Source organism: Entamoeba histolytica, genomic scaffold (genome assembly GCF_000208925.1).
Source record: "Entamoeba histolytica HM-1:IMSS scf_1104750516833 genomic scaffold, whole genome shotgun sequence".
In the NCBI taxonomy this organism is placed as follows: domain Eukaryota; phylum Evosea; order Mastigamoebida; family Endamoebidae; genus Entamoeba; species Entamoeba histolytica.
Window position 1 is genome coordinate 1 of NW_001915305.1, and position 9,332 is coordinate 9,332.

At 27.5% G+C, this 9,332-nt stretch overlaps 5 protein-coding genes and 2 non-coding genes across 7 annotated transcripts, besides 1 other annotated feature; 5 read left to right on the forward strand and 2 right to left on the reverse strand.

The window, feature by feature from the left end:
- EHI_037650 lies at positions 1–80 on the forward strand. Its single transcript has one exon. It is a non-coding gene; the product is annotated as a tRNA-Tyr (tRNA).
- A 395-nt stretch (positions 81–475) lies between these two features.
- Positions 476–547, forward strand: EHI_037660. The gene has a single exon. It is a non-coding gene; the product is annotated as a tRNA-Glu (tRNA).
- A 287-nt stretch (positions 548–834) lies between these two features.
- Positions 835–1,165: a repeat region.
- A 1,201-nt stretch (positions 1,166–2,366) lies between these two features.
- On the forward strand, positions 2,367–3,632 carry EHI_037670 (uncharacterized protein; the record flags this gene model as incomplete). The annotated part of the gene is made up of 1 exon (XM_643867.1): positions 2,367–3,632. The coding sequence occupies one exon, from the start codon at positions 2,367–2,369 to the stop codon at positions 3,630–3,632; it is 1,266 nt and encodes a 421-aa protein (XP_648959.1).
- Positions 3,633–3,761: 129 nt separating this feature from the next.
- On the forward strand, positions 3,762–5,858 carry EHI_037680 (DNA polymerase, putative; the record flags this gene model as incomplete). The annotated part of the gene is made up of 1 exon (XM_001914278.1): positions 3,762–5,858. One exon carries the CDS (start codon positions 3,762–3,764, stop codon positions 5,856–5,858), a length of 2,097 nt encoding a protein of 698 aa, XP_001914313.1.
- Positions 5,859–6,243: 385 nt separating this feature from the next.
- Positions 6,244–6,597, reverse strand: EHI_037690 (uncharacterized protein; the record flags this gene model as incomplete). Its single annotated transcript, XM_643866.1, has 1 exon — positions 6,244–6,597. One exon carries the CDS (start codon positions 6,595–6,597, stop codon positions 6,244–6,246), a length of 354 nt encoding a protein of 117 aa, XP_648958.1.
- A 31-nt stretch (positions 6,598–6,628) lies between these two features.
- Positions 6,629–7,096, reverse strand: EHI_037700 (uncharacterized protein; the record flags this gene model as incomplete). The annotated part of the gene is made up of 1 exon (XM_643865.1): positions 6,629–7,096. The coding sequence occupies one exon, from the start codon at positions 7,094–7,096 to the stop codon at positions 6,629–6,631; it is 468 nt and encodes a 155-aa protein (XP_648957.1).
- A 42-nt stretch (positions 7,097–7,138) lies between these two features.
- EHI_037710 (uncharacterized protein) lies at positions 7,139–8,899 on the forward strand (the record flags this gene model as incomplete). The annotated part of the gene is made up of 1 exon (XM_001914279.1): positions 7,139–8,899. The coding sequence occupies one exon, from the start codon at positions 7,139–7,141 to the stop codon at positions 8,897–8,899; it is 1,761 nt and encodes a 586-aa protein (XP_001914314.1).
- Between the last annotated feature and the right edge of the window lie 433 nt (positions 8,900–9,332).

Genomic DNA, 9,332 nt, shown 5'->3' on the forward strand with positions numbered 1-9,332 from the left:
ATAGCTCAGCTGGTAGAGCGGAGGACTGTAGATGTAGAATAGAATTCCTTAGGTCACTGGTTCGAATCCGGTTGGTCGGATCAGTTTTTATACTAATAGATAGGTATAGGGATAGGTATAGGTATAGGAAAAAGAGTATAAATAAGTAGAAATAAGTATATAGTCAAGTACATAAGCATAAATAATAAAGATAATAAAGATAATAAAGATAATAAAGATAATAATAAAGATAATAATAAAGATAATAATAAAGATAATAATAAAGATAATAATAAAGATAATAATAAAGATAATAATAAAGATAATAATAATATAAAGGAATAGAAACATATATAAATATACATAAGTCGTGGTAAAAGAGAAGTAAAGTATAATAAGTATAATAAGTATAATAAGTATAATAAGTATAATAAGTATAATAAGTATAATAAGGAATATAAAGAATAAAGTCTAAGGGGCATATAGTCATGGTAAATCCATTGTGGTGTAGTTGGTAACATACAAGCCTTTCACGTTTGTGCCCCGGGTTCGATTCCCGGCGATGGAATTTTTTAGCAAGAATATATATATATAGTACACATATGTACACTACAAATATTCATCAAATAAATATTACTACAAGACATATATTCTTTTATTGATGTATTCAACTGTCTTTACAATAATTAATTTTATAAAAACAAAATTTATTTGTTTTTATTCTTTTTTATTATCCTTTTATTTTTTATTCTTTTTTTCGTTATCTCCAACTATCATTTTTTACTTTTTCTTGTTAATTCTTATTTGTTATTTACTTTTTTGTTTATTAATCATTGTTTTTGATTGAGTGTAAATGAAGAAAAGAAATAAGTATAATGAATTAAAGAATATTCTAATGAAAATAGAAAAATTAAAATATGTCAAAATAATTCCAGTATTAATTTCAATAAATGGATTAAAAAATAACTCAAGTAATAGATTAATTAAAGAAATAAAAATTGAAATTTACATTTTTAAAGAAATTAAAAACCTTGTCATAAAAAACATGATGGATGTCATGGAATACTGCTTCTATCATAATCAAACATACTCCGTAGAGCTGCTAAAAAAGACTCGTTGTGATTACTCTTCCCTAAGCCAGGAACAATAGAAACTAGTTTTATTAATACTTAATTAATTGCTTTTTGTATTTATTTAAGTTTTAAATTTATTGAATTATAATTTTATAATTTTTATTATCTTTTTATATTATTTTTCTATGGTATAATTTGACAATAGTGTGATACATCATATACTACGTAATGAGAAATTTCTATCTTTTTGTGATATATAACATTTCATTGTATTATTGTTTTTAAAATATCATTTTCTATAAATAGATTTTTATTTTTAGAATAAATACAGATATTTTTGATGTATTGTTAGATATTTTGAGATATTCCATTTAAAATGAAAGAATCTTAAATAGTCTGATGTATTTGAAGTATTATATCTTCGTTATTTTCATCTATTTTAGATATTTTTTGAAATAATAAAAAATATTTTATAACTATTCCATTTTTTGAATATTTAAAATTTGTTATACTTTTTGTATAGTTTTATTTGTTAAATTTAATAGAATTAAACCCTATACTAAAATTTAACATTTAATTTTAATAAAAACAATAATGACTTAATAACTATTCTTAGTCAAAATGAGCGTTAATAATGAGAATGCAATGAAGCACGATGATTCACAAGAATCAGATAGTGCTGAAACTCTTAATATTATTGACCTCATCTTCCAACGGGAGGATGAAAGAAGTTCAATAATCTGAAGCAAGCTTTCAGTATTGAAAAGCTTGCTTATTAACGCAGTAGAGGATATAGACCAATTCCTCTACTACTTTGACAGAATGAATAGCGACTCGCTCGCTTTTTATTCTACCAAAATTATTGGTGAGTTCAGAAAAGCTACCGATGTATGTCAAGAGCTCAAACGCTCTGGAATATTGTCGGTTAAAGGGATATCTGTTGATGGCAAACCTTTTAAAGGCAACACTTCAGAGAATGCCTGGAAGGTGAATAAAATAGAAATTGATTAATTTCTATATAATCTAATTCTTTTTTCTTATTTCTTGTTTAATTTCATTTCTAAGTAATAAAATTATTTAAATATTTTTATTTTTATTTTTAAAAAAAAAAACATAAAAAAAGAATTATAGATAATTAAATTGAAGAATTATATATTTTGTATTTTCATAAAATTCATAATGAATATATTTTTGACATAATAAAAGATATTTTATAACTAATACATTTTTTGAATATGTTAAATTTGTTATACTTTTTGTAATTTATTGATTTAATTTTTTAAAAAGAAAAAATAAAATATTCATTCAGTTTTAATGTCCTATAGACAAAACAAAAATAATATTTTTAATATTAAAAGAAAAGAGCAGGAACGCCGTCGACAAAGAAGACGACAACAACTGCTTAATGATCGTCGCACCATAGAACCTCGTGTTGGTAGCGATGAACATCGTCGTCAACAAAGACGACGAATTACTATGACAAAGAAGGATTATGAAAAGATAGAAAAAACAATGACTACCTTTTCTAATCCATCTGACTTAGATGGCTATGATGAGTTAGAAAAAACAGCAACTAACTCACATAGCAATGCTTTCTTCGAGAACCATAGAGAGCTAGAAAAAACAACAACTAGATCTTATGGTTCTGCCGGCTTTGAAACGATCGGGGATCGTGTTCGAAATCGTAGAGAAGCCGTGACAAAATCAAGAGAGCCAGAATGGCAAGCTAGTCTTGGAGAAATCCAAGCACCCCCTTACGAGGCTATAGACTCTCTTGCGAAAGAGAAGGCTAGCGGGGCTTTTGGAGAGTACGGGGCTGGAACTATCAGTGCTAGACTTAGTGGTGATAGACCGGTCAGCGGAGCTAGCCCCACTACGCCTTCTTTTTCACCAGATCCCCTTAATGACCCCTCTCAGGACGCCCCTATGAATCCCCCTGAAGAAACCCCCTTTGTCCCCACTAATGACCCACCTAATGATGCCCAAATGATGGAGGATACCTTAAGTGATGGTGAGGTTGCTACTCTACTAGAGGAAATAAACCATGAAGAGGAAAATGCTACCTTAGATTTCCTCACTCTAGATAGAGTACCACCTACAGAAAATGAAACACATCTCCTCCAACTGGCAAGAGCAAATAATACAGATGACGAGATTGAATTTACAGTCATCAGAAAAAGAGATTTTGGGCTAGAAAATACTGCGCAAGCATGGCGTGGTATGTTAGGGGAAACCTATAGAATAAGTCGATTAATTAAGGAACATGGCTTAATTCCCCTGGTAGAATTAGTATTTGGTGGAAGGCGGCGACGATTTATTATTAACTTAGAAAATGTTGATCCGCAAGTATTTATTAATAAATGTGTGGGATTTGAAGTTGGTATAGAAGAATTTTGGAGGAGATATGATGATGAAGAAAGTGAGTTAAATATTCCACCAGGAAAAATTGTAAAAGAAATCATCATTACAATATTGAAACCTCCTCAACGACAACGAATAGAAGGTGCGTTATTTAATTATTATTTGGTTGAACATTGGGCACCTCTAGAACATATCCTCAAAAAAATATCAAATCTATAGTAAAGAGGATATAGTACAAATAGAAAACTGTTTTATTCATTGTTTAGAAAATAGTAATATCTTAAGAAAGAATGAAATTGATAAAATAAGAACAAAGTTAAAGGGGAATACTGTGACAAAAAAAAAACTATGATACATTTTGCAGAAGAATTTAAACTCAACATAATTCTTCGATATTATAATGGAGAAAAAATAGTCACAAATAATATTAAACATGGTGAAAGAACAATTAAAATATTTTTAATACGTTGGAAGAATAATTTTCATTATGTACCTGATGAAAAAGTACCATTAACTACATACTTTATTCATCATTATGAAGAAATAGTAAATTATTGTAATGAAAATGGAAAGGATATAGAAAAATTCTTCAATGTTACTAAAAAAGAAGGGGAAATATATAAACACTCTCTAAATAATTATATTCCAGTATATAAATGTTTAAGTCTATTGAGAGATGCTGGAGCTATTAAAGAAATTGTAAGAAATGATATGATTAAGAAAAAATATTATGACTCTTTTCTATTCTCACCAGAAAATATTTCTTTAACATATGAAGAGTCAAAATTAATTGTAGAAGATAAAAAGAGTGAAACTACTAATACATTGTTGTTTGCTGATTTTGAATGTTTCACCTCTGGTGATTATCACAAGCCATATTGTATTATTGTTATGAATGAAGTTGGTGCGTGGAAGAAATTTTATGGTATGAATTGCGCAGAAAGATTTATTGATTATCTTCAAACTATAGAGTCACCCCTTTGTTACTTCCATAACTTAGGATATGATGGAAGATTTTTAGCAAAATATGGAATTATTAATATAGTTAAAAAGGGGAAGATGATATATAAAATGACAATAAAAATAAATGGAAAGAAGATAGTATTTAAAGATACACTTGCTTTAATACCAACAAGCATATCTAATTTTAAAACATTCTTTAAATTAGATGGAAATTATGAAAAAGAAATATTCCCTTATAATTATTATAATGAGGAGACAATGAGAATTGGAGTAATTGAAAATTGTTGGAATAAAGAAACACCTAGTTGGTCATTAGAAAAAATTGCACAATTTAAAGAGAATTTAATAAAAAATAGGTGTTGTATAAATGAAACCGAATTTAACGCAGAAAAATACTGTGAATATTATTGTTTAAGGAACGTATTAGTGTTAAGAGAAGGATTTTTAAAATATAAGAAGATGATGAAAGAAAATTTAAATTTGGACTGCACCCAATTTTCCACCTTAAGTGCATTATCTTATTATTACTTTAAAAATAACTGCTTTGTAAAAGATTTCTTATTTGAATATACTGGTAATGTAAGAGAGTATATTAAAAAAGCAGTATATGGTGGTAGAAATATGTTAGGTGAAAATAAAAAACATATGGTTAATAAAGAAATAGTAGACTTTGATGCTTGCAGTCTTTATCCATCAGCAGTTGCAAGACAATTTCTTCCTTCTGGAGCACCCCGGGTTATGAAGAAACCAATACAGTGGTATCTGGAACATCTAATGGGTGAACAACAATATGAAACTACACAAGAACGATTTATCTCATATTTTATTGTGACTATAGAGATAACAAAAGTAAATAAAAAAAGAAAGATGCCAATTATTATTAAGAAGGTGAATGGAATAAATCAATATGTAAATGAACCAACAATCATGACAGTAGATTCAATTTACTTAGAGGATCTACTTAAATATCAAGAAATTGAATTTAATGTTAAAGAAGGAATTTATTGGGATGGGGGAAAGGCTAGTTTATTCAAAGAAAAGATTAAAGAAATTTATGATATAAGAAAGCAAAAGAAAGCAGAACATGATCCGAGTGAAGTAATATTTAAATTAATAATGAACTCCTGTTATGGCAAAACTATTCAGAAGCCAATCATGGAAGAAAATAAACTATTTAGGACAAAAAGAAAAATGCTTTCTTATTGGAAAAGAAATTTAGAAGATATCCTGTCAGGAGAACAAATATATGATTCTGACATTTGGATATTAAATGTTAAGAAACAATTGGACGAATTCTTCGTTCCTAATATTATTGGGGTTCTTATTCTCTCCATGTCCAAGAGAATAATGAATGAATTAATTTATTTATGTGAAGATTTGGACATTGATGTTTATTATCAGGATACTGATAGTATTCATATAAAGAAAAGGATCTACCAGGACTTGAGAAGGAGTTTAAAGAAAAGTATGGTAGAGACTTAGTTGGTTCTGAACTAGGTCAGTTCCACTTAGACTTCCCCCTGTTAAAGGAAAACCATCCTGGTCAATTAAGTCTATCTTTCTAGGTAAGAAGTTTTACCTTGATGTTCTCACCAATGAAGATGGTGATATAGATTATTTAATTAGAATGAAAGGAATCCCCAAGGATGTGATTATTGGGGTTGCCAATGAAAAATTTGAAGGGGATGTAGTTGCTCTGTATGAGTATCTTTATATGGGTAAACCACTCACCATTGACTTAGCTAAGTATGGATCCCATTTTGAAATAGAGCGTGATTTTAAAGTAAAAAGTCTGAGTGAATTTAAAAGAACAATTAAATTTTAAAAAAGAAGCTCTCAATTAAGTCTAATTGATTCTTTTTTCTTATTATTGTGTTAGTTTTTCTTGTTCATAAGGTGATAGTGATGATAAATTCTTTTTATTTAAAAGAACATCATTATAAAGTGTTTTTCCATAATCTTTAATAACATCTTTTATTTTCTTTCCTTCACTAATTTCTGTGAGTGCTTTTCCATTTGTTTCATACCATTTTGGTACTCTATCTAATACTTGATCTATTATTACACCACCCGGAAGAAATGATGCTATTCCTTTTGAAATAGGAATTAATTTAGTTGTTATATTACCTGTTGTTTTATATAACTTCCCTCCTATTCCTGCTATTTTCTTTCCTGCTGTCTTAATTATATTCTTTAACTTTTTGATAAATCCAAATTTCATAACAATTAATTAAGAATAAAGAGTTAATTATTTATAGATAATCTTCAATATCATAATCTTCATAATCTTCTTCATTATTCATTTCACTTTCATTACCATTGAGTCTTTTAGCAAATAAAGCAGATTTAGGTGATACTCCTGTTCTTCCTTTAGGTTTTAATGAAATATGTTCAGGTACTTGATTAATAATTTTACTTGCTGTTTTAGTAATATCATTTGGTATTTCATTTTTAACTTGATTTAAATATTTTTTAGTTGCTCCAACAACATTTTCACCTGATGCTATTCTATTTAATACTTCACTTGTAGGTTCTGCTATTTTACTAATTACTTCTGTACCTTTTTTAATTATTTCACCACCTGGAATAAAATCTGATGCTATAGAAATAAGTGGTTTTGCTTTTTCAATTACATTCCCACCAAATTTCGCACCAGAAGCTAATAGTGCTGCAACTTTCTTTAATCCTTCTTTGAATCGCTTCCAATTACCGAACTTCATGAATGAAATAAAAGATTGAACTAAGAAATCAAAATAAACAAGATGAATTATAATGTTATTAAAGCATTAGATCAAGAAGAGACAGGTGACCTTATCAAATACTTCAATTATACAGATGGAATACTTGAAGCTAATTCAGGTGTTCATGATAATAAATGTTTATCAATAGATTCATCTGATCCACCATGTCCTGTACAAAAAGGAATGTATACTAAAGTAAAATTGACAGATGAATCAATTCAAATTACAAATATAGATAAATCATCTATTACTGCATTAGTTAGAATTCAAATTAAACCAACTGAACAATTTTGGACACAAATAAAAGATAGTCAAGAAGGAGATATTTCAGGATTTCAAACAGGAAGATTAACAGCAATAGAATATTTTGTAGGATTAAAATCATCAACACATTTATTTGATGCATATCGTGTATATTCAAGAAATAAGAAAACAGCATGTGAACAAACAGAAGCATTATATGAGAATGCAGCTATTAGAATGTTAAAAGCACAAGAAGAATTAGATTATAAACCAGGAATTTATACACAATGGGAAGCAGCATATAAACATGAAGATAATGTATGTGGATGTTATTTTAATCTTCAAGAAATTATTAAAGCACCAAATAATACTATTGAAAAAGAATTTGAAGTAATTATTCCATTAGATGATTTATTACCATTTGCTGCTATGAAAATGTTTCCTAATGGAATTTTTGGAAATTTAACACTTGAAGTTAAAATGGCAATTCAACAGAATTTTGTTATTTGTCAATGTAATCAAAATACTATTATAAATAAAATTAGTAAACAAATCAATTCCCCAGTTAAAGGAAATTCATTAGTACTTAGTATTGGAATTGATCAAATGAAAGAAAGAGATTATTATGGAGTATTAAATAGTAAACATGAGAATTGTTCATTTACACAAATTGGAGATACATTTATTACATCAATGATGTCATTACAAAAAGATAGTAATCATGAATTAGGTGTTCTCACTCCAAAAAATATTAAAAGTTGTTTTACTATTACAGATGGAAGTTTAAGATATTGTAGAACAAATATTAATGGATTTAATATTAAAGATAGTGTAATGAATGAATTAATAGAAAAATATCAAACAAAAGAATTAATTATTCCATCACAATATGTTGATTATCAAGCATTTTCACAAAAACCATTAAGTAATGGTTTAAAATGTAATACTACTTATGCTATGACTAATGTAAGTTCTTTAATGTTTTTATTCCCTAGAACTTCAAATGAAGTAACATGTAGTAGAAATCCTTTATTTGCTTCTTTACAAATGCAAATTGATAATAAACCTTATCCTGATAAACCTTTCTCTACTGTTGAAAAATCTCATACTATTTATAATATTACTAATGCTGGCTTAGATAATTTATTCTCCCCTTCAAAAGAATTTGCTTATTCATTAGAATGTAATGAACTTGATCCTTCATTTGTTAATAATTATAATCCTGAAATTCAATATGCACTTCCACTTAAAGATAATACTTCATATTGTTTCTTATGTAGTACAGAAAGATTAAGTGGTTATGGAACATTTTGTGATGGAATTACTAAGGATAATGCACATGTAACACTTACTGCTACTTTATTACCATTTAAACAACTTCATCCCTATTTGAAAAATCCATGGACAGAAGATATAAATGATAGATGTCCAATTATGCTTGTATGTCAAGATTGTTTCTGGAGATGTACTGTTCAAGGAGGTTGTGAATATATTTGTAATAACAAATATTTTGTTAAAGAAAAAACAGGAACAGATTAAAATTAAAATTAATTCAATTCTTTATAATATTTTAGATAATTAGCAGAATATATTTCAAGATATAAATTATTCATATCATACCGTATCTCTGGTTTTAATGGATGAGTGCTCATTCTTTTAGTTATTATTTTATCATTAACACCAAGAAAAATTAGATAAATTGATGAACGTGATAAACGAGAGTTTCTTGTTACCCATTTAGAAAATAGTTCTGATGCTAATGCTTTTGGTGTTAATAATTCATTTGTTCTCATTATTCCTTCTACTTCTTCTTCATATTTTATTATATATTTAGTAATTATTTTATTTGCTTGTTCTTTTAATATTTTGATTTCTTGAGTATTTAATAAATCATCTGTTTCTTCTGGATCCCAGAATGTATCAATTAATTCAATTGGTTGTCTTTCAATAAGGAGTATTCTTTTATTTTGTT